A 24385-nucleotide genomic window follows, 5' to 3' on the forward strand; every position below is an offset into this window, starting at 1 on the left:
ATTTTTCCTGCTTCTAACACATCAACTTTGAGGACAAAATGTTCACTTGATGTATCCCACCCACTAACAGGTGCCCTGATGAAGAGATCATCACTTCACCTGTAAGTGGTCATAATGTTATGGCAGATCGGTGTATTTCATGTGTCTTTTAAGTATTTTCATTTATTTAGTTTGTTTATTAAAATATTCCTTTATAACTTGTTAGCTACGTGCGCTAACATTCAGTAGTCACCAGTGAGGCTCTGTGTGGAGTCGAAGAAGTCATTTTAGACGTTTGTGACATTTATGGCCTTCCATACTTGTTGGTCGCTCCCTTTTGGGTATATTACAGCCGAAACCCAGTTCGGGGGGGAATTCACACGCCTCCTCCTGGTTTACCGCGCTTACTTGGTGGTTTTTGAAACTGGGGCAGTTCTTGAAGGTAGTCCGACATGTTGAATCCCTCCCTGTTTGTTTTTCTTTAGGCGAACTTCCAGTTAAGGGAAGTGTGTGGTAGCGTGGACAGCATGTCCCAGGTTTAACGCCGCGAACCGAAAGCGCTTCATTCTCTACCAAGGTTTATGGATTAAACTTCACACTTGGAGGGGTTTATTTTGGAGGATTTCGACAATTACAGAAGGTGAGAAAAGTGTAAATAGTTCGCTTTCAGGTGAATGAAATTGTGAATGTTACGAGAGAAGTGGCGAGGAAACAAATAACAGGTCTCTTATTAGCCGCTGTAACGTTACGATTAGCTCCGGATGATGCGGTATGTAAATAACGCTAATGAGTCAATGCAGATAATAGTTTTCTCTTCACACTCTTTAAATGATTTATTTTTCTTCTTCTTCTTCTTCTTCTTTTTTTTTTTTTTTTTTTTAGAATGTAAGGTGATTTTGTGAAAGTGTGTTGGGAAATTTCGAGTTGTCTGAACTCGCTTTGTGTTACATGGAACACTTCGGTTCGTTAGCAATTGCCATAAGCGTCACGAGTCACATCGAGTCGATTCTTTTGGACCCGTTTAATCTTAGTGATCCTGGCGAGAGTCGAGTCTTTTGATTCGATACAGGGTCTGGGAGTGTATCAGCTGTAGTTTTTCCCCCTCTTATTCATAGTTTCATGTGGTCACTTGGTCTATATCGATGTTACAGTTCATAGAACCTGTTTGTGTTGCTAAGTAAAAACTTTAATAGGTGATTATTGTCTTGGATAATTCGCTATAAGTTTAATTGGCAATTGTATATGTGTTCAATTTACTGGAAAACATTCTGAAATGGGGGGGGGGGTTGTTTTGCTTTGGGGTTAACCTGACTATCAGTTTAGATGATTTTGACTTCCCTTTTTTGTCAAGGAAGGAAGTATTTGTTTGTATCCTTGTGTTCATCACTGCAGAGTTTCTATAATCGTCCATCTTTAGTCCCTCTGTTTGTTTTTGTTTTTTGCCTGTTTATGAAGAGCTCTTTAACTGAGGTCACTGTGTTAGACTTTAAGCATTTGGGTGTCACTGTGGCAGCTGAACTGCAAACGGTTGTGTGTATGTGTGTGTATATATATGTGTGTATATATATATATATATATATATATATATATATATATATAATGTATGTATATGTATGTATACGGATGGGGTTTTTTTCCAGCCCACTGAAGATGCTCAAGTATCGTGAGCAATTCACAGCACCAGGGAAGGTTTTCTGAGCTGCATGTAAACCACAGCTGCACCATATACCACAGAGACACCTGCATCACTCGCTGTGTGTGGGTTCATTTTGGCAGTAAAGTGTTTCCATTGCTAATTTATTATACAGCTATTTAAACAGAATCCTGAGCTGGTTTTATGAGTGAGTTTGGTGTAGAGGAACTTGACTGGCCTGCACCTCAAGTCCTGACCTCAACCTGATAGAACACCTTTGGGATGAATTAGAGCGGAGACTGTGAACCAGACCAAAACTGGGACGTCCGCATTTACATGCACATAAATGTAATATGGAGTTGTCCTGCCCTTTGCAGCTATAACAGCGTCAACTCTTCTGGGAAGGCTTTCCACAAGGTTTAGGAGTGTGTTTATGGGAATTTTTGACCATTCCTCGAGAAGCGCATTTGTGAGGTCAGGCACTGATGTTGGACGAGAAGGTCTGGCTTGCAGTCTGCACTCTATTTCATCTCAAAGGTGTTCTATCAGGTTGAGGTCAGGCCGGTCAAGTTCACACCCAACTCACTTATCCATGTCTTTATGGACCTTGCTTTGTGCACTGGTGCACAGTCATGTTGGAACAGGAAGGGGTCATCCCCAAACTGTTCCCACAAAGTTGAGAGCATGAAATTGTCCAAAATGTCTTGGTATGCTGAAGCATTAAGATTTCCTTTCACAGGAACTAAGGGGCCAAGCCCAACCCCTGGATTCAGTGATACTTTTGGCAATAAAGTTTGTGTCTTTGTATTTGGACGTGATGTCATTGAAATTTTTTTGAAAGTAGTACTAGTATGCTCAATTAGTTATGAAAATAGTCTGGAAAATGCTTCCACATGTTTAAGAGGGAAACCCAAATCTTATGGAAATGTTTTTTTTTGTTTGTCTTTTTACTTGAGGAACTTAACTTAAGTTAGCGCAACAAAAAAAGCAGAAGAGTTTTCTGGAAACATTTAATGCACTTCAAAAAGTTTGTTGTAATTATTACCATCCAAGCTTTGTTTTCTGTTCCCTCTAATACTTTAACATTACTGTGTAAATCAGAAGGACCATTTTAGATATTTTTTTTTTGTTTTACAGTCTTTGAATTAAACTATAGCAATATCATTGCATATGACGTTGATTTAAACTGAAATAATCGAATGAAATCCGGTAAAAAAATAATACAGATTCACTTATACTAGGTGTGAAATGGGAATCCACCCTGGACGGGATGCCTGTACATCTCGGGACTCCATATACACACATTCACACCTAGGGGTAATTTAGCATAGTCTGGTAACCTTTTGGCAGGTGAGAGGAAACCAGAGAATGTTCTGGAACTACAGAAAGATTTTTCCATCCACCATGTGTTTTTTAAACCGTGCATTATTGACGCATAGCCAGCAAACTGGCAGCTCAGTGTATACGATCTACAGTAGACTCTCATTTCCCATGTATCCATGCCTGAAACAAAGGGTTAAGTAACGGCTTGCTTTCTATAAGCGTTCGTACTGTAAAGAGTCTCTGGTTTCTCCTCAGGCAGGTCCGGACTCGCACAGACTCCCAGCAAAAACGCCGTCACTAAGAGAAATGCGGTAACCAGAGAAGCTTTATTTTTTTCCCCTGAAGAGATCTGTATAGGGATGATGGGATCTGATGCAAGAGTTGTTTAATTCTTATGAGTAACTCTGTATGAGTGTGTCATATTTGCAATGAAATTGGCTTTTGTTTTTTAGACACAGGGGCACATCTAAACAATGGATCTTTTATTTCTATAACAAATAAAAATATATTAGAGTCTCTAAATTGCCCGTAGTGTTTGATTGTGTGAGTGTGTGTGTGCCCTGCGATGGGTTGGCACTCCGTCCAGGGTGTATCCTGCCTCGATGTCCGATGACGCCTGAAATAGGCACAGGCTTCCCGTGACCCGAGGATAGATCGGATAAGCGGTACAAACAATGAAAAATATATATATTGAAATCTAACACAGAGTGAAACTGTGGGTACATAGAAATTGGGACTTCTCAGTAACTCAGAGTGCATTCACAAACATCATATTAATGAAATTGAAACCATTTTGCAGAACCGAATGTCTCTTGGGCTTTGGATGAGATTGACCTTTGACCTGTAATCTGACCTCATAGGGTGTGACATACTGGCATTTGAAAATTCTCGTATATTTCGATCGTTCTCGCTGGTGGGCGGGGCCACTGTTCAGCATTGAGAAACAGCAGTAGCTATATATATATATATATATATATATATATATATATATATATATATATATATATATATATATATATATATATTAGTACAAACTTCATAGAAAGATTGCATATCTTTCATCAGAGGGACCAGTAAATTTTCCTCCTTTCTTTCCATGGTCTATTGTCCTTCATAATGTCTCTGTACACAATCAATGATGAGTCATATATGACCGTACAAGATGACACCATGGTTATGTTCTTTTGTTTGACGTGTCTCAGAAGAGGGATGGCAGAGCGATGTCATGTTTGAGCTTGCATTGAGGTTATAAAGTAAAAACCATGTTCATTTTTTTCAGAAACAAGCTAGCTAGCTGACCCCGATTGTGTAATTGTTGTGTATTTACCTGCTGATCTAGAATTAACAAGAGAATATTTCTGTATGGTGATTTACTGTATAGAAGGGAAGAAGTGCTATTAGGTTACTTCTGATGCTGTGTTTTAAAGTCTCTCGCTGAACTCGTAATGGAGAAGACTACCTCGTGTCCTTGAGTAGGAATTTCAAGCCCAGGGAGGTGTTGGGGGAGGTGTTACAGAGGAAGTGGCCATCTCTAAACTGTTCCCACAAAGTTGAGAGCATGAAATTGTCTTGGTATTCTGAAGCATTAAGAGTTCCTTTCTCTGGAACTAAGCGATCAAGCCCAACTCCTGAAAAACAACACCTGAATACAGATGATTTAGAGGGGTGTCCCAGAACTTTTGGCAATGTAGTCGTCGTCGTCTTTCGGCTTTTCCCTTCAGGGGTCACCACAGCGAATCATCTCTCTCCACCTATCCCTATCTTCTGCATCCTCAACACTTGCACCCACTAGCTTCATATCCTCATTTATTCCATCCATATACCTCCTCTTTGGTCTTCCTCTTTGCCTCCTGCCTGGCAGCTCCGTGTCCAACATTCTCCTACCAATATACTCACTCTCCCTCCTCTGGACATGTCCAAACCATCTTAATCTGGCCTCCCTAACTTTGTCCCCCAAACGTCCAACATGAGCTGTCCCTCTGATGTACTCGTTCCTAATCCTGTCCAACCGTGTCACTCCCAAAGAGAACCTCAACATCTTCAGCTCTGCTACCTCCAGCTCTGACTCCTGTCTCTTCCTCCGTGACGCGGTCTCTAAACCATACAGCATGGCCGGTCTCACCACTGTCTTGTACACCTTCCCCTTGATTCTCGCCGATATTTTTCTATCACATTTGTCAATGTAGTGTATCTTGTGTTTTTGGCTCACTCCTCTACTGTTTGATTCATTTTAGCTAGATCTCTACATTCACCTGAAAACATGACGCAAGATCAGGAAGTTAGAAAAGCGTCAGATGTGCGGGAGATTTATTTGTTTAAGAAAAACAAATGATAGAATAATATCCAGTTACATTTTATTTTAGATCTACAAAATTTGCATCCAGCAGCCTGGAAATGAGTACAAGTGAATCAGAGAGAGAGAGCGCTAGCTAATTCACTATGCTCTAACAGTATAGTGACCCTGCCGGACATGAGGGTATAAGTGCTTCATGAAACACAAACAGGTCTTGAAGAGCAACAATACGATGCTGCTCATTTTTTTATGGTCTGTTTAGAACAATCACTCAGCGGCAATCACAAGGTTTAAAATGTCCGGAGCTTATAATTACTGTAATTTAGATGGAAATTTTAGAATCAACTTCCACAGTGTGACGGAAAGAAAACATTGTGAAAGGCTGCTTTAATTCTTCTTGTTATTTTCGCTCCAGAAAAGGTGCTGACTGGAAAATAATTTATGTTGATCATGATATACTGTAACCATAAGACTCTTACTGCTCCTAGCTAGCACACTATATTGCCAAAAGTTTTGGGACGCCTGCCTTTACATGCACTTGGATTTAGTTGGTCCGCCCTTTGCAGCTTCAACTCTTCCAGGAAGGCTTTCCACAAGGTTTAGTAATGTGTTTATGGGACTTTTTTGTCCATTCCTCTAGAAGCACATTTGTGAGGTCAGGCACTGATGTTGGACGAGAAGGTCTGGCTCGCAGTCTCCGCTCTAATTCATCCCAAAGGTGTCCTGTCAGGTTGAGGTCAGGACTCCACATCAATCTCGCTTTATGGACCTTGCTTTGTGCAGTGGTGTGCCATCATGTAGGAAAGGAAGGGGTCATCCCCAAACTTTTCCCACAAAGTTGGGAGCATGAAATTAGTCCAAAATGTCTTGGTATGCTGAAGCATTAAGAGTTGCTTTCACTGGAACTAAGGGGCCGAGCCCAACCCCTGAAAGACAACACCTGAATTCAGTGATTTTTGAGGGTTGTCCCAAAACTTTTGGCAATATCTTCAAGCGAATCTGCGTGTCTGTCCGATGCACAGTGTACAGGTGTATCATGGGCTGGAGCAACATGCGTCATCACGCTTCGGACAGACAGGCAGATCCACTCGCAGATACAAGCTAGGACCAGTAACCAGTCTGTGATCTCACTGAGGCAACGATACATTTTCATATCAGACATAAATCTCATATTTGGTCACTATTGTTTGTCTCCCCCCCCCCCCAGTTCCCTGAGCTGTGGCCTGATCTGTCAGGAGATAAAAGGAAAAAAAACAAAACACATGACCTCATTCAGTGTGAGAGAGTTTCAAAGCTCATCCGTGAGTAAACAGCACTGGAAGTTGCTTTCTGCCCTCTTTTAATACAATCTGAGAGAATCTGTGCCTAGTGTGAACCCATACAAAGAGTTCAGTTCATCCTGATGTCCACTCGGTGTTAGTTTGTATGGTACAGTAGGGAAATGGTTCAAGCTCTGCGTGTATGTGTGTGGCTTTGTCTTCCCTTGTTAATGTCCAGTTATAGTGGGGGGGGGGTTTGAAAACTCAAGCTCCTGATCTGTCATGATGTCATGCGTCAGTGTCAGATGGACACACACACACACACACACTTCTGTATTTGATGCACAGTAACACTTGTTGTTGTCTCTGATCGACAAAGAAATGCAGTTTATTTCCCTTCTTTTTTGTATCACATAATTTTTCTTTTATAAGCCTGGGAGATAATATAATGATAACCTGATGAATACAAAAGCAGGAATGGAAAAACGGGTTTGCTCTGAAATGTTTGGTATGATGATAATGTTTGTATTTCACCATTGATCGGTTTAAACTTGTTAGTTATTTCATGTTTCTTGCTGCCTCATGTCTGGTCATGTGATCACGCCGGCCTCGGCTGGTTAGGTGTCCATTCGCAAACTGCAGTCGTCACTGCACAGAATTCAAGGGTTTGTTTAGGGAAGTGGAAAAAAAATCAGTCCATCGTGTCACGCAGGTCTTTAGACAAATAAGCAACTTGTTTTGTTTTTCCAAGTAATTACACAGTGGTTATATGATTCAGGATATTTCTTCATGTAAAAAGCAGACTCTTTTCTATCCAGACTCCTTTAACCTTGGAGTACCTTGCTACGCCAAAAGAAAGGCTTTTCTCTGTCCAGCAAAGAAATGTTTGGAAAATGCTGATATTAAATGATGTTCCCTGGAAGCCCCGCCCCCTTCCTTCCCCTACTCTGACATTTGTAGTGTTTTTGCTGGAGCTCTCGTCTCGACTCAATTCACCTGCTTGAAAGATGTGGTGCTGTCAGTTCCTTATAAGATAAAGAGATTTTTCTTTCACATGAATAAGGTCAAAGACGTTTTTGTGCTTCACCACGTTGTCACTGTTCTTTAGCTGCTCCCTGTTCCGGGTCGCCACTGTGGATCATCCATTCTGCATGTTTGATTATGGCTTTACGCCGGATGACCTTCCTGACGTTTTATCTAGGCTTGGGATCTGAGTTAACTCCTCAATGGCTGGGTTGGTATCCTGGAACCCAGGCGGAGGTGTTGAGAGAGCGGGATCCTGGATCACCAAAGACCATTTTAGACTTGAACATTAGGCATGAATAAAGTTAAGTATTTAATAGGGCAGTCACTGATAATTTGTGAGAAATTGGTTAAACAGAAAGGAAGAAAGACAGCCTACAAAGACAGACAGACAGACAAGGACATACAGACAGACAGCCTACAGAGACAGACGGACACGGACAGACAGCCTACAAAGACAGACGGACATGGACAGACAGCCTACAAAGACAGACGGACACGGACAGACAGCCTACAAAGACGGACGGACACAGATGGACGGACAGACTACACAGACGGACGGACAGACTACACAGACGGACACGGACGGACGGACTACACAGACGGACACGGACGGACAGCGCACAAAAACGGACACAGACGGACAGCCTACAAAGACAGACAGAGAGACACAGACAGACAGCCTCGCCATGAATATAGCCATAGAAGCTGGCATGGCGTTAAAAAAGAAAGAAAGACAGACAGACAGACAGACAGACAGACAGACAGACAGACAGACAGCCTACAAAGACAGAAAGACACAGACAGACACAGACAGACAGACAGCCTACAAAGACAGAAAGACACAGACAGACACAGACAGACAGACAGCCTACAAAGACAGAAAGACACAGACAGATAGACAGCCTACAAAGACAGAAAGACACAGACAAACAAAGACAGACAGAGAAAGAAAGCATGTAAAAATGTCTTGTGGTGTGAACAGATGAGTAGCAGCCTGGTGGTTATCAGAAAATCCAGTACAGACAGGGTGACTTCTGAAAACGATAATGAAAGTGTTTTATTTCGGTTTATTTCAAAACATATATGCACTATTTTACTTTTTTTTTTTTTCTTTCTTAGCTACACATTATTCATCTTCAGGCTTACCCGGTCTGAGTATTGTTCTCAGGCAGGAAATTACACAAGGTTCATATCATTTTGAAGCCTTTTATGACTAAAGCTTACTGACCAGTCATTATGCCAGTGTTTCGTAACAATCTTTTCAATATTGGTTGAGCTTAAACACTCGTTAAGTGTTATTCAGTGCTCATGCCCAGCTTCTGAAATGCTCATGTAGACATGTTTCAGGCAGGTCTGAAGATAAAATGTTCTCCGGTGTTAGCTAGTCCTGTAAATGAGCACTGTCTCTCGTCACGACTATGTATGAAATTCCATTAGACTAATTCTTCTTCTGGTGTGTGTGTGTGTGTGTGTGTGTGTGTTTTCTCTATTTCTGTATCAGCGCTTGTAGCCGATTGGCAGCGTTAAGGAGTCACGAGCCACAGGAAGGGATGAAGAACTAACAGACGCGACAGCAGTCCCTCGGTGAAGACAAAGTAAGTGTGAAACAAATCTCACAGCTCTGAACGTGTTGCTGTGTAAAAAAGAGAGAACAAGAGAAATGATGGGCTGTGTGTGTGTGTGTGTGTGTGTGTGTGTGTTACCCAATCAGGAAATTCTGCACTTTTTTTCAGTTTGCATTCACGTTAAGCCCAAGTACGAAGCATTATACTACACAACTCGGGCAAAGTGATGCATGTGAATTTCTGCTCCAAAGACAATGACCTGAAAAGAAACTTTTGTTTTGTCTTTGAAAGTGTTTTTTTTATTTTATTTTATTTTAAGTGTTGCCATGGATACTGCTGTCTGCCTTTGTATGGCAGAATAAATGAGAAAATGCAAAATAAATGTTTTTAATCACAGGTTTATCAGAGAATGTGCAGAACTAGAAGGTGCCAGTAGTTGGTTCTGCAGTACATAAGGCAGATAGATATACTTTATTGATCCCATGAGGGAAATTCTTGGACATGTGACTATCGGTGTGACTGCACAATACAGCACGTAAAATCCCTTTTGCATACGCTTCGTTTGAAAAGGCTTTTCACACAGAATTTCCAAAGAAAACCCCTCCTTGACTTCCTGCTTGGGAAATTGTGAAGATCTCTTTCAGCATATGACATCATGTCAACACGGCTCTTCACACCATTAAAGTTGAAATACAATTTGACTTCAGTGTTCTTGAAGGGTTTATAGTAGTGTTTTGCTTTTGATCAATCATAGACACTTTAGTTGGTTAAATCTAGAACACTGACATGCACTATACTGTGAAATGTTTTGGGACACCCCTCCAAATCATCGAATTCAGGGGTTGGGCTTGGTCTCTTAGTTCCTGTGAAAGGAACTCTTAATGCTTCAGCATACCAAGACATTTTGGACAACTTTGTGGGAACAGTTTGGGGATGGCTCCTTCCTGTTCCACCATGACTGCACACCAGTACACAAATTAAGGTCCATAAAGACATGGATGAGTGAGTTTGGTGTGGAGGAACTTGACTGGCCTGCACAGAGTCCTGACCTCAACACCTTTGGGAGACTGCAAGTCAGGCCAAAACTGGACGTCTGCCTTTACATGCACCTAAATTTAATGTGGAGTTGGCCCGTCCTTTGCAGCTATAACAGCTTTGACTCTTCTGGAAAGAATTTCCACAATTTTTGACCATTCCTCTAAAAGTGCATTTGTGAGGTCAGGCACTGATGTTGGACGAGAAGGCCTGGCTCACAGTCTCCACTCTAGTTCATCCCAAAGGTGTTCTGTCAGGTTGAGGTCAGGCCAGTCAGGTTCCTTTACACCAATCTCGCTCATCCATGTCTTTATGGACCTTGCTTTGTGCACTGGTGTGCAGTCATGTTGGAACAGGAAGGGGTCATCCCCAAACTGTTCCCACAAAGTTGGGAGCATGAAATTGTCCAAAATATCTTGGTATGCTGAAACATTAAGAGTTCCTTTCACTGGAACTAACACCTGAATTCGATGATTCAGAGGGGTGTCCCAAAACTTTTGGAAATATAGTGTAGTTCACTGTTTTATGTAAATGTATGATGTGCATCAGTGTTTTTAACTAAACACAAACGTTCATGAAGGTGCCCATGTTTTTTTTTTTTTTTTTTTATAGCTTAGGTGTGCCAAGACCAAAACTGTCGCAGTTTCCAGTTCATCCATCCAACTTTTGAGATTAACGAATCCGCCATTAGTGGTGTTTTTTTGTAGCATTTCGTCATCTCCATCTAACGTTTATTTTAATCATTCAAATGGTGTTTCCTCAGGTTACAGCCCTTCTTTAAGAAAAATACTTTTCACCTGATTACTTAAAGTAATGCTTTTCTGATTTAGGTTTGATCACATGCTATGAATTAGGGATGCGGAGCAATAGCATAATACATCTAAAACATCTGATTCATTCCTATTTCAGGGAAATATTTGTTCAGTATCGATAAAATTGGTAAGATTTCATTCTTATGTAGTTAATATGAAGTGAGACTGAATTCTAAACCCTAATCCTATAATACACTGCAGTGTCTTGAGTGTTTAGGATTAAAAGGATACTGGATTAATTTTCATAGATTTGTGATTTAAGATCTCTAAGCACATCATGGAGTGGTATGGGGAACAATAGGCATCTCATTTAAAGGTTTTTAAACTGCTGTATGAGAAGTGAATCCTCAAAGCCAAACTGTACTGAGCATCCAACACCCTCACGCCAACGCATCCCCATATGTCCAAACCCTCGCCATGCTAGTGCTTTCTCTCTGATTCACACATACCGACTGTTCTTTTGTCCAGATATCCCGAACTGTATTCCTGCAGCACTTCAGCTGTCTTTTGTTTTTCCCACTAGTCATAATATACACCGTATTTGGTTCACTCTCTGCAGCTGGGTTGATTCAGGGGCAAATCAACACCACCTTAACTGGATACAGTGAACTGTGCACCTCCTAATGAATAACCTCATGCTCCTCACTTTTAGCCTTTTCTTTATATGGCCATAAATATCAAAGGTTCTTCCTCATTTCTAGATATATCCATGTGATAATTCTGGGACGGTATAGGATTGGATGGGATGGAATAAGATTGGATTGGAGTAAATGATGGGTTTTAATTTTTAAGATTTTGGGGGTGGATTGGATAGCATTGGATGGGATTAAGCAGGACTGTGGGAATGGGATAGAACTCGCCTTTATTTGTCTCACATGCATTACAGCACAGTGAACTTCTTTGCATATCCCATCCTTGGAGGCTGGGGTCAGTGCGCAGGGTCAGCCATGATACAGTGCCCCTGGAGCAGAGAGGGTTAAGGGCCTTGCTCAAGGGCCCAACAGTGACAACTTGGCAACCACCGCCGCCCCATCCCATGGGATGGGATCGAGACGGATTTCTGCTTCGAATGCCATTAGTCATCATTAGAATTTCATCGATTAAATCTTCATTGTTTTCTGGTGTTCTTGCTTAGAGCCAAGCTCTGTGGAGCATCTCTAGAGTTAACAGCTTGCTGCATTTGGAGCCAGCAGGAGACAGACAGCCTTTATGAGGAACCCGTTGTTTGTGGGAACTCCTGCTGTACTGCTTTGACACTTATTTCTTAATTTGTTCCTAATAAACTGTGATGCTTTTGAAGAAGAAAAAACGTGCCATTATCAGTTACACGACTCGCTGTAGAACTGAAGTGTGTTTATTCAGCATTTTTCTTATGTCTCATATATTGAGGATTTGGTTGATGATGACAGCATCTGGTGTAATGCCATTAATGAAAGCACATACACTGATGCCAGCTTTTTTTTAAAAAAAGTATTTTATCCAACTGTTGATTTGAGCTTTACAGATCTTAACAGCATGACTTAAGGTAAACAGTGCAAATGTTTGGCTGGAACTACATCATCCAGATCTCACAACTGCTCTTCTCTGTGCTGTTTGCTGCTTGCCTGTGAAAAACCATGCAAATGATTTCCCACCTAGAGCTTCCGCGTTTGATTACAGATTCAACTGTAGCACTGTAAAGACAGTGACCTTTCAGATAGCCGTCGCATACTTGCATACTCTGCAGTCAACCACCATACACTCGCACATTCTATCACACTTTCTCACACACTCTCGCTCTCCCACACACTCTCCCAGACTGCCATGCCCTCTCACACACTCTTGCACACTGGCTTTGTCTTCCTTCCCCACATCATCATTCTCTCTGTCTCAGTGAGAAACATTCACTCTCACACTCGTGCAAAACCACACATACTCTCATACGCATCATACAATGTCATATTCTGTCAGTTGTCCTCTCTGTGACATTATCATACTCTCTCACCCTCAATATTATACATTCATGCTCCCACACAGTCTGTCATGCTTTCTCACGCTCGGTCATGCTCTCATGGACTCTGATTTTTGATAACGCGCTTTGATATGAGATATCAAGTTTGAATTACAGCCTTAATGGCCTCATAGAAAAGATCAGCTTCATTCTAAGAGGATGTTCCCACATGCACACTACATGCACCGTAACCAGACATGACTGGCGCGTTAATGCAGCTAACACAATGAAGCGATGTATCTGTATACATCATCTACTCTGATGCAACTTTTGGTGTGGAAAATACAGTGCAGACAGTCTCTCATTACTGACCCTGGCCATGCTGTAATACTGTCCATGCTGTAATGGCGAACAGTTTGACATTGAGCGCCCTCGTGTCAGGTTACAGCAAAGCTGCCAGTGTTGATGTGTCTCTGAGGGGCGGCGCTGAGGGCTTGCTATCGATCTCTTGGCTTTTGGTTTTCACGAGCGCCGCCGATACAGCGTACACGATATGGAGACGGGAAGAGATAGCTCTTACAGTGATGTAATGCTTGGAGAATCAGCTTTGAAGGCGCCTTATGAGTTGTAAGGGAAGTGGTTATTGAATCATCTCTCAGAAGGAAATGTGGTTTGGGTAAGTGCTTCTGGCGGTTTTTGCAATTAGACAAACGCCTGCTAAAGCTTTTATACAGCGTGCTGCTTTAATTAATCTAATTGATAGTTGTTTTTTTTTAACATACAGTATATAATAAAACTGAATATGGTTGGCAGGTTCGTTAGCAAGGACGATAAACTCGTATGTATGAAATTTTGTTCACACATGACTTGCAGGAAGTTTCTGTTTTATAAAACTTTTCCTTCTTTTTCTCATGCAAATTTCACACAGGTACTTAAACTGTGACTACTGTGGTATTGGCAGAATATAAAAGCTTTTAACTCACATTATCATCATTATGTCTCAGTCTGGTTCCTCTCAAAGTTTCTCCCACTTGTAACGTGCTTAATAGGAATCATTGTCTGGGTGTCTGTGAAGCTGCTCTGTGACGAAGCCAGTTGTCTTTGTTAATAGCCTTTTCGCACTGAATAATGCCCTTCTTTTTTTTATCTCTTGCTTTTAAAGGAGGAAAAAGAAACCAAGATGGCGTCACAGAAAGGGAAGCACCCAGACGGCAACAGTGGCCAATCGGACAGTAGATTGAAGAACAAGAAGCCACCCAGCCTGGTGATTGCAATCCCACCTAACGAGGATCAAGAAAGAACCATCTCAGAGGCAAAGGTATAAACTGGCAAAGCGCACACTTTGGAGTCGAACGCACTCTCTCTTTCGGATTTCGGTTTTCTGAAGAGTTTAAATTCTGCGGGTTTTATCAATGTGGTGATGAGTAAGCAGATGCACATGCAGTGAGAACTGGAACAGAAACTAGAAACCACAAGGCTCAGAAATGCATCAATGTGATTTTCAGGACAAAACACAAAAACGGTATAAATAGACAGACCAAAAAAGGGTGACCTTTTGCGGGGTAGCAAAAGAGAAACCAAAATCGAGGCATATGGCAAATCGAAACTAAAAGCAGCTCTTTTGTGTTTGCAGCTGTAGTTCATGAAGTGTAATTTCTGTGTGGTGTGTATAATCTGTGAACATTGCGACACCAGTGATCAGGCTTGTCCAAGATGTGACGCGTTAACGAAACAAATGTAATGTAAATAATCCTCGTGCATCCCAGATCACCTTCACCCGAGACGGCTGTTAACACCACAGATATGTACAGACACATGCTGACAGTCAGTCACAAAAACAAGCTGTAACATAGTCCAGCATGATGGATGCACCAGTGTTGAGTTTATTTTCCATCTGTGGTCAGCCACGCTGTCATGCACACCCTTTAATTCTAACGAAAGAAACAGCTGACATTTTGTTACATAATGCAGGCATCTAGATCACTATAAGGGTAAAATGACAGAAAAGGCAGATTTAGGAAACAACCCTTGTATACTATAATATGGTCTGTTATAGTGAGTTTTGTTTTACTCGACATTAGTCATGAGTTCCCCTCAGATATAACCACCGTCCTTAAGCCAGTGCTGTTCAAGAATGACCAGTGTCGATGAGGTCAATACTGTGTTTATTTAAAGGGGCAGTTTGTAATTTTAGAGCCCTCTGCTGCCCGAGTGATGACGCACTACTTCACACAGACTGTTGGCCATTAAACATTGTATTATTGATCTGATTTTAAACCATTAAAGGTTTGTGTATAGTTCCAGATTCTTGTGTTTTGCTCCCTTTGTTGTACGATCAAATTATCCGATATGAAAAGTTGTTGTCTGTGTGTGTATCTGCTGTCCAGCCATTAAGACCATCAGTAAAGAAAAGTGTCAGTGTGCAGCAGTCACATGAGGAATTGTCAGACAGCGGGGCGACCGAGAGGAGAGCGGCGTTCCACAGACAGACATCTCTCTCTCAGAGCATTCGCAGGTAACCACACACACCCCCACACACACACTTTGCACACACGTTCGCTCTCTCTCTCTCATGTGTGTGTTCGCATGTGTGTCGCCAAAAGGAACACGGCACAGTGGTTCGGCGTCGGTACGGACTGTGAAAGTCAGCAGCAGGTGTGGCAGAGGAAGAGTCTGCGCCACTGTAGCCTGCGTTATGGCCGTCTGAAACCTCAGTACAGAGACCAACCGGAGGGAGCGAGCATCGACCACAGCCTCGACTCGCCTGTCACTCACAAGATGCCAAAGGTACTAAAGTGTCATGTGCTTGGGAGTGTTTACACAGGTAAGCAAGCCTTTTTTAATCAAGTCTCCTTTTCTGTTTTAGATTGTGGACCCTCTGGCCCGTGGACGTCAATTCCGTTACGATGAAGTGGACCGGCCAAGGACACCACATGTTGCTCATGCTCCTCCCCCTCAGACCCCAGGTGTCTCCTCCCTGTGCTCCTTCACCAGTCAGCGTTCCACTCACTCCCGGTTTCCACGTAGGAAGAGAGAGTCTGTGGCCCGCATGAGCATCCGTGCAGCCTCCAACCTTCTCAGGGTGCGTGTGTGTATATAAACCTGCATATGTTCCAAGAATTTCAGTGCTGGTAAATTTACAGTGGTAATATATTGAACCAAGTTCCACTTGGACACGTGTTCTGAACAAGTCCACTGCTGTATTTTTGTGGACAAGAGAAAAAAACTGACTGACACAAATTAGCTTAAAACTCACAGCTGGCACTGCGGCACCCCCCTGTGGAAAGGGTGGCCATTAGGTCAAGGCCCATCCTACACAACAGCCTGATACCTACTTTAAAAATTGTGTAAAAAAATGGCGCCAGTAGTGTCCTATTTTTATCCTTGCTTTTGTGCAGGTATTCCTGTATTTTATACTATTATATTGCATGCAGTTTTTTTTGTGGATTTGTTGGCTGTATGCATAGATGAAATAAATGTGTGTGTGTGTGTCTGTGTGTGTGTCTGTGTTTGAATGGGGTTGTGTGTGTACAGGGTCGGCCTGGCCTGCATAGCACTCAGATGCCTCGGAGTTTCCCCCGGAGGAGTTTTGTTCGGCCCAGCTGGATGGAGGAGGACACGGTGGACACAGCAGACACCTCGGACTCGGTCTTCTTTAGCAAGGCAAGAGTCTGCCATCCATGTACTACTGTTTTATTTATTCTGTTAATGGAAATGAAATAATGGTAAAAATAAACAGCCAAAAAATGAAGGCCGAGTACATATCCAACCAGCTTCATAGTAGGAAAAAACAGGTTGGAATCAATACAACATACATTGAATCAATGTGTGTGTGTGTGTGTGTGTGTGTGTGTGTGTGTGTGTGTGTGTGTGTGTGGCAGATGGATGTGCATGAGGACTTTTACTCTATGGCAGATGACGTGTTTGAGTCCCCGCCCTTATCCGCTTCGTTGGCTGTGGATGGTTTGGTAGATGAAGCAGGACGCTACCCTAGCTTGTGAGTTCCCAAAGTCTTAAACTTTAAATTTAGACATGAATTTATCACTCTTTTTCTTGCTAATCTCTTCCTCTCTGTATATATCTATCTCTCTCTTTTTTTTTTTCTTTTTTTTTCCCCCCCACTGTACGTGTGTGCTTAGTAAGGATATCAGCCGTGCTCCAGCTGCGATTGTAAGCCCCGCCCTTCGGCGCGGAGGCCGAATTGCGTCCCGAGTAAAGCACTTTGCCTTTGATAAGCACAAGCGTCAGTACGGCCTGGGCGTAGTGGGGAACTGGCTGGACCGTCACTATCGGCGGAGCCTGAGCAGCCAAGTGCAAAAACAGCTGAATGACTTTCACAGCCACAGGTAGGTCAAAATTTCACTTTTAATCTTTTAGGACATCGTAGATCACATTTGAAGAAAAACTTAGCAGCGTAGTACATGAAACACTTTGGGTACATGAGACTTAAAGTAAACTTGCAGTGATTTTTAAACCAGTTTTCCTGCCAGAAACGAAAATGAAGTCTTGCCTTAAAAAAGTTTCACATCATGCTGTTGTATGAGGAACTACATTAGAGGATGTGATGTTATTGGAAAAGTTTTAGGGTGTTAACAGCATTACACCAAAACCACACCAGCATCTCTAATTATTTTCTTGTCACTACATGTTCCGTCTTGTTTTATTTTCAGACCGTATTTTACCTACTGGATCACCTTTGTGCACATCGTCATCACTCTGCTGGCCTGCTGTACGTACGGCTTCGCTCCGATTGGCTTCGCCCAGCACACCATCACTCAGCTAGTAAGACGCGCTTATTTATGGTCTTTAAAACATAGCTTTTGTATTATAGCCATGATTCACACACACACACTTTGTGCTGGTTGAACAAGTCAGAGTGTATCACTTTATATCACTTCAAGGCCACTCTGAATTATTTATTTATTATTATTGAATAATTCTGTTGCTTTAGTTTTTGGATCTTTGAATAGTTCTTGAACCAGACTAAACCATTTGCTGCTGTAATTAAAATGTTTCACGTGTCGGTGTCATGCGGATGGAGACATGCAAACTGCGAGTCTGTGCTGTTGTGCTGTTTTGTTTCTTACCCATCATCTTCCTTACCTCTGAGTCTCTGTTCTTTTTCTCCCACGTTTTTTTTAGGTGCTAAAGAACAAAGGGGTGTATGAGAGTGTGAAGTATGTTCAGCAGCAGAATTTCTGGATCGGCCCAGGATCCGTGAGTATCTCCAGTGTTTGGTCCTAGTTCCAAAACCCTCTCTAGCAAACCTTGCCTTAATTGCAAGGTATTATATGTCAGAAAACATAGGCTACCAGTAAAAATGCCATTCTGATAAGATGTTAGTTGAAATAAAATGCTTAGTAGAAATAAATGCTTAAGACATCTTGGGGGACAATATAATTGGCATTTGAAAAATAAACATAATTAGCTGTATTTTCTGAACTGTCTAGAAACCAACAAACCCAGAAACTATCCCCTAGCTATGCCTCCGACTCACTGCAAAATAAAAACCAATGCAAGTTACACTTTACAAGTGTTCCTTCATTAGCACAAAAATGGACAAATCGTATATATAATTTTTTTTTTATTGTGAAACAATCGTTTATATTTCTGATGTGATGTAAACATGGCCTTTTATTCTACTTGCCTCGAAGGACCTTTTCAGGTAGGGTTTTTTAATCCCTAAATACTTTAATAGCGTTTTTGTACTCTTTTTTTTTTTTTTCCCCTCTCCCTTCAAACCTTCATCAAAAATCAAAAAATCAGTATTGTCTGTTTTGTTCACTGGATTCACTTTGTCCTTGAGAGCTGGAGGCTTATATAGAATAACAGAGTAATGTATTTATTTTAAATCATTAGCATATCTAATGATTGAGCATTGAGCATATCAGTGTCAGCTTTTTAATGATAACTGTTGCTGCAATATTTGTGTGTGTGTGTGTGTGTGTGTTTCAGGTAGACCTGATCCACCTGGGAGCAAAGTTTTCACCCTGTATTCGACGAGACATAAAGATAGCCGAGCGCATGCAGCATGACAAATATGAGGAAAAAGAGTCTGGCTGCTGTGTGCAAAATGATAATTCCGGATGTGTACAGACGCACCGGAAAGACTGCTCGGTACGCACATCCTCACAGTGTGGTATTAAATATATTGTAGCTTAATGTGCACTTCAGCTGGGTGGCTGTGGACATTGAGGATTGATGCAAACTAATGTACATGTCTTGTGATCGGGTGGGGGCTTGTTCTGGAGTTTATAATAGAGGAGCCTGTTTCGAACATCCATCCATTTTCGAACCCTAGTTAGGAATAAAGCGGGTATAGCCTACCCCAGCGCACATTGTCTTATCCCAGCGCACATCGGGTGAAACACCCTCGACAGGTCACCAGTCCATCACAGGGCCACATATAGACAGGCAACCACACACACACACTCCTATGGGCAATTTAGAATTACCTATCAACCTAATGTACATGCTTTTGGCCTGGGGGAGACCCGGAAGCCACGCAAAAGCCCACGCAAGCACAGGTAGAACATGCAGAAAGGCCTGTGTGGAGTTCTGGGTTCGACCCCAGGACCTTCTTGCTAACCATTAAGCCACCGTGCTGCCGCTGTTTCAAACATAGATCTCAAAATCCTTTGTCTTAATTCTGTGCATTTATACTGTCCATGCTGGATATTTGCTGCCACCATGAGGATGCAATGAAACATCAATGATGGAATAAGATTTATTACAATGTTATGAATGAATTATGATAACGTGTGTATATGACCGTATGAGAAGAGCATGTGTTAGTACAGATAAAACAAGATTTGTGTCCTGAAACAAGTAATTATTCTGCCAAAATAGAAATTACGGATTCTTGACAAGTTCTTCAGTATTTACTCTGACTTGCAGATAAGGTTTAGGCCACAGTGTGAATTAGTGTAATCACGTCACAAGAAGTTTCTCTCTCTCTCTCCACTGTTTACACTGTGAGCATAATTATCCCAGATATTAAATAAAATCAGAAACTCATGTCTTAGCCGATTTAACAACTTTTAAAGTAAGGGAAGAATTGTGTTCATGATTTTTCTCCTACAAGCTTTTCCTTTAAAATTTTGTGTAATGATAGTTAAGAAGTTTGGTCATTGTCCTGATATCTCATCTGTAATGCTAGCTTTCAGTTTCCAAAGCCTTAATATGAAATAGAAATAGCCTTTATTTTGTCACATATACATTACTGCACAGTGAAATTCTTTCTTCGCATATCCCAGCCTTGGAGGTTGGGGTCAGAGTGCAGGGTCAGCCATGATACAGCACCCCTGGAGCAGAGAGGGTTAAGGGCCTTGCTCAAGGGCCCAACAGTGGCAACTTGGCGGGGCTAGGGCTTGAACCCCCGATCTTCTGGTCAACGACCCAGAGTCTTAACCACTTGAGCCACCGCCGCTTTGAATATTTCCACATTCCAATTGTATATAAAACACTTCCATTTCTTCACTTTGACTGAATAATTGAGTAACTAAATTCCTGAATAACCCCTTTTGTAATCTCCTTTATTGCAGGAAACATTGGCCACCTTCATTAAATGGAACAAGGAGGATGTTGATATCATTCGCACCTCAGGGGCGGTGTGCCATCAGGACCCCAGGTAGAGTGTGGAACAGGATTTGTGTGCAAACATATTAGGATTCATTCATTTTTATATATATGTATGTATGTATGTGTGTATGTATGTATGCCCAAAAGCTTACCTGACCATCACCTCCCATATGTGCTTTTTAATGTGCCTCTAATTCCACACTTAGTCCCACATTGCTTTAATTATACCTTGATTTTTTCACTATTGGAGCACAATTGTGAGAATTTGTTCTTTGTCACTAATGCAAGTGTATTAAAGGGGTGTTGGTGTGTTCCACTTCATCCAACATAAAGCTGTTCAGTGGGCTTGAGGTCAGAGATCTGTGCAGGCCGCTCAGATTTGTCCTCTCCAGTCTCAGCAAACCATGGACAGCAGCCTGAAATGGTCCAGCATGAGAATGCCCCTGTGCATATAAAACACTTTGCTCTATTCAAGGGAAAATGTAATGCCTCAGCATATTAAGACGTTCTATACAATTGTGTACTTTGTGGCAGCAGTTTAGGGAAGGCCCATATGTAGATGTGATGGTCAGCATTTGTCCATATAATGTGTCTGTGGCATAAAGCTAGAGGCTATATGTTCAGCATACTTTGTCAAGCTCTACTTTTATAAATTAACTGACTACTGATTTTATTTTATTTAAAGAATTTACTTCTTTTTATTTGATTTTCCTTCTTTCTTTGGTGTGAAATGTATTCTGGGAATAGGACATGTCAGGAGCCTGCCTCAGCAGAGCCACATGTTTGGCCTGACGACATCACGCAGTGGCCAGTAAGTCATCTTAACTATTTCTCTCAAATGTAATTTTTATCCTCTTTAAGGGGTCGCTCAGAGTTTAAGGTTCTGTGGTACTGACTGTATGATTGTGATCCCTGAACTGTAAGAGAGCCCTTGAGCAAAACCGATTTAGTTTCAGCATAATTCATATTAACATGATTTAAGATAAACATCTGCCACATTGGTCAGTTTATTCAAATTTTATCTGCTTATCTCTGTGCTTGATTCATATTCTATCTCGCTTGTCACGGTCATGAGGAAAAACCTCAACCTACACCCTCCCTAAAGACTTATAAGGCCATCTCCAAGCATATTTAAATTCACAGTTTTTCATTGTGAAGGATTGTTCACAATGTGGCTTGCTGCAGAAGTTTCATAAATCCTGACGTCCTGTTTATTTCTCACAGATCTGTACAGACAAAGGCACATGGAACCACACGGGTTACCGGCACATGGACTGCACCATCAGGGGTCGTCCATGCTGCATCGGGACCCAAGGAAGGTAACACTACCATATTTTCTCTCCATTGTATCTGTGTATTCACATGATGTGAAATGTTTTTTAGACTTTACTACATTAACACTATTTTAGACATAAGAATTGTGTGTAATTGCTGTACCACACTATTATGTGTTTAATTGTAGTATTCATATGCTATGTTACTTAATGTTAAACACACTTTTGGTTTTGCTCTTTCCATGTCTGTGTGTAACGTGATTTTATGACTGACTTATAACTTATAACTTATGCTTGTTGTATTCGTGCAGATGTGAGATCGCCACGCGGGAGTACTGTGAATTCATGCATGGCTACTTCCATGAGGAGGCCACGCTCTGCTCTCAGGTAACATACACTGGTAGTGATGATGTTCATGAGTGTTGATCAAACATAATATCAGGGTAGAATAGTAATGCATTAAAAAGCCTATACTTGGGATTAATAATTGGATTTCTCTCTCTCCTGAACTGTGGCTGAATGAATGCTTGGATGGTTCGATAGCTGGATGAATGCTTGGATGGATGGATGAATGCTTGGATAGATAGATGGATGGATGGATGAATGCTTGGATGGTTGGATAGCTGGATGAATGCTTGGATGGTTGAATAGCTGGATGAATGCTTGGATGGTTGGATAGCTGGATGAATGCTTGGATGGATGGATGGATGGATGAATGCTTGGATAGATAGATGGATGGATGGATGAATGGTTGGATAGCTGGATGAATGCTTGGATGGTTGAATAGCTGGATGAATGCTTGGATGGTTGGATAGCTGGATGAATGCTTGGATGGAATGATGAATGGATGGAGAGCTGGATGAATGCATAGATGGATAGCTGGATGGATAGCTGGATGAATGCTTGGTTGGATGAAATGTTTGAATGGATCCGATGGATGGTTGAATGTATGCTTGGATGGCTATATGCTTGGGTGTATGCTTATTTGTGCTTAGATGGATTCTTGAATGGACACTTGGGTGGGTGAGTGGATGGATGAAATAATTGCTACTCTGATGGATTGCTTATGCTTGGATGGATTCTGTAATAGACACTTATTGGACACTTATTTATGGATCTCTGATGGGTGAATGGATTCCTGGATGTTCATATAGATGCTCGAATATATTGATGGATGAATGCTTTTATGGACACTCAGAAAGACGGAAGGTTGTTTGAATGCATACGTGCAGGGAATGATTGATGATTGATCGGACAGTTGTGATGTGTGTGTGTCATTGCAGGTTCATTGTCTAGATGAGGTGTGTGGCCTGCTGCCGTTTCTGAACCCAGAGGTTCCGGACCAGTTCTACCGGCTTTGGCTTTCTCTCTTCCTCCATGCAGGGTACGGAGACTGTTCATCCCAGAACTAGAATTTCAAGATGAAGAGTAATTAAATAAGAATAAATGAATTGGCTTACAAAATAATCTGATTTAGGTCATATTTGAACAAATCATTAATTTAATCAGTTAATGGTTTAATGGGTTAATTGTGCAGGTACAATCAGGTTTAAAAGTCTTAATTCACTACCAAGAACTGTTTATATTCCTACTAAATTCGTATGATCCTGTGTCCACACTGTCTCATTTCATTCCTCGTCCCCTGTCAGTCTCCTGCACTGCCTGGTGTCCGTAGTCTTCCAGATGACCATACTCAGAGACCTGGAGAAACTTGCAGGCTGGTTACGCATCTCCATCATCTACATCTTCAGCGGGATCACAGGAAACCTAGCCAGTGCTCTCTTCCTGCCGTACAAAGCAGAGGTGATGACATCAGATTTACTTTTTACACATTTTATGATTAAAGCAATCATAAATCATGCATTGAACAACCATGTGCACACACTATGGAGTAGAATTTGGTGGTCATATACATACATAGACACAAAGAAGGATTTCATTAAAATGATGGTTTTATCTAGATTCCACTTATTTCTAAAGTTTGGTGTCCCGAGTTTGCCTTATTTTTTTGTTTTAGATTTTAGTAGTAAGAGAGTGGTGGGGAAAAATAAATCGGACAAAAGCTTAATGCACTTAGCTTGGGTTAATCTGCCAAATTGACGAGTTTTCACCCCTTTTTACAAATAAAATAGACTCTGAAATACATAATCAGTTATGTCTATCAAACATGTTGTGCTGTATTAATGCCATTTCTAATAGCTATAGCTGTGTGTGTGTGTGCTTTTAATTTATAAAAATTAAAGATTAAAAATATTGCTCAAATTAAACACGCTGTTAATTTTTTAAAATATTTTAAAGAACATTTTAAGTAGAATTACTTAGGGTAAGTCCTCATGAGTATGAGCATTGTGTGCTAGTTAATCCTGTTTATCTGCTGGCCGGTGTGCTGATGGAAAAAAGCACGGATTAGTAACGTCTAGATGATGGGTGTTAAAAAGGTGTGTCATGCTGAACCAGCAAAGTCTAAAGTAAGCTAGAGCAGGAAGTGAGGTCAATATACCACTTACTACCCCCCCTCAGTCACTTCTCTAGTAGAAGGAGCCTTATTTCCAGTCAGCACTAAGAATTTTATGATCACAAGCACGTTTGGTGTTTTGACATTCTCAGATCCAGACTGCACATGATTAAACCTTTCCTACCGTGTCATTTCTCAGCATCGGAACGTTCACATGGTT

The 24385-nt window shown here is 41.4% G+C and overlaps 1 protein-coding gene across 1 annotated transcript in view; it reads left to right on the forward strand.

Annotated features, from left to right (window-relative positions):
* Window positions 1-564: 564 nt before the first annotated feature.
* Window positions 565-24385, forward strand: part of LOC131361798 (inactive rhomboid protein 2-like) — a 28224-nt gene continuing 4403 nt past the window's right edge. Inside the window, exons 1-18 of the mRNA XM_058403371.1 lie at window positions 565-619; window positions 9015-9108; window positions 14018-14173; window positions 15243-15370; window positions 15459-15642; window positions 15722-15937; window positions 16390-16518; window positions 16737-16852; window positions 16995-17201; window positions 17526-17637; window positions 17998-18072; window positions 18811-18972; window positions 20400-20485; window positions 21184-21247; window positions 21661-21755; window positions 22022-22097; window positions 22994-23094; window positions 23360-23513. Coding sequence (XP_058259354.1) covers window positions 14036-14173; window positions 15243-15370; window positions 15459-15642; window positions 15722-15937; window positions 16390-16518; window positions 16737-16852; window positions 16995-17201; window positions 17526-17637; window positions 17998-18072; window positions 18811-18972; window positions 20400-20485; window positions 21184-21247; window positions 21661-21755; window positions 22022-22097; window positions 22994-23094; window positions 23360-23513 — 2043 coding nt within the window. The 5' untranslated portion in view covers window positions 565-619; window positions 9015-9108; window positions 14018-14035. The remainder of the gene's footprint in view (window positions 620-9014; window positions 9109-14017; window positions 14174-15242; window positions 15371-15458; window positions 15643-15721; window positions 15938-16389; window positions 16519-16736; window positions 16853-16994; window positions 17202-17525; window positions 17638-17997; window positions 18073-18810; window positions 18973-20399; window positions 20486-21183; window positions 21248-21660; window positions 21756-22021; window positions 22098-22993; window positions 23095-23359; window positions 23514-24385) is intronic.

The sequence above is a fragment of the Hemibagrus wyckioides genome, linkage group LG11, assembly GCF_019097595.1.
Source record: "Hemibagrus wyckioides isolate EC202008001 linkage group LG11, SWU_Hwy_1.0, whole genome shotgun sequence".
Taxonomy (NCBI): domain Eukaryota; kingdom Metazoa; phylum Chordata; class Actinopteri; order Siluriformes; family Bagridae; genus Hemibagrus; species Hemibagrus wyckioides.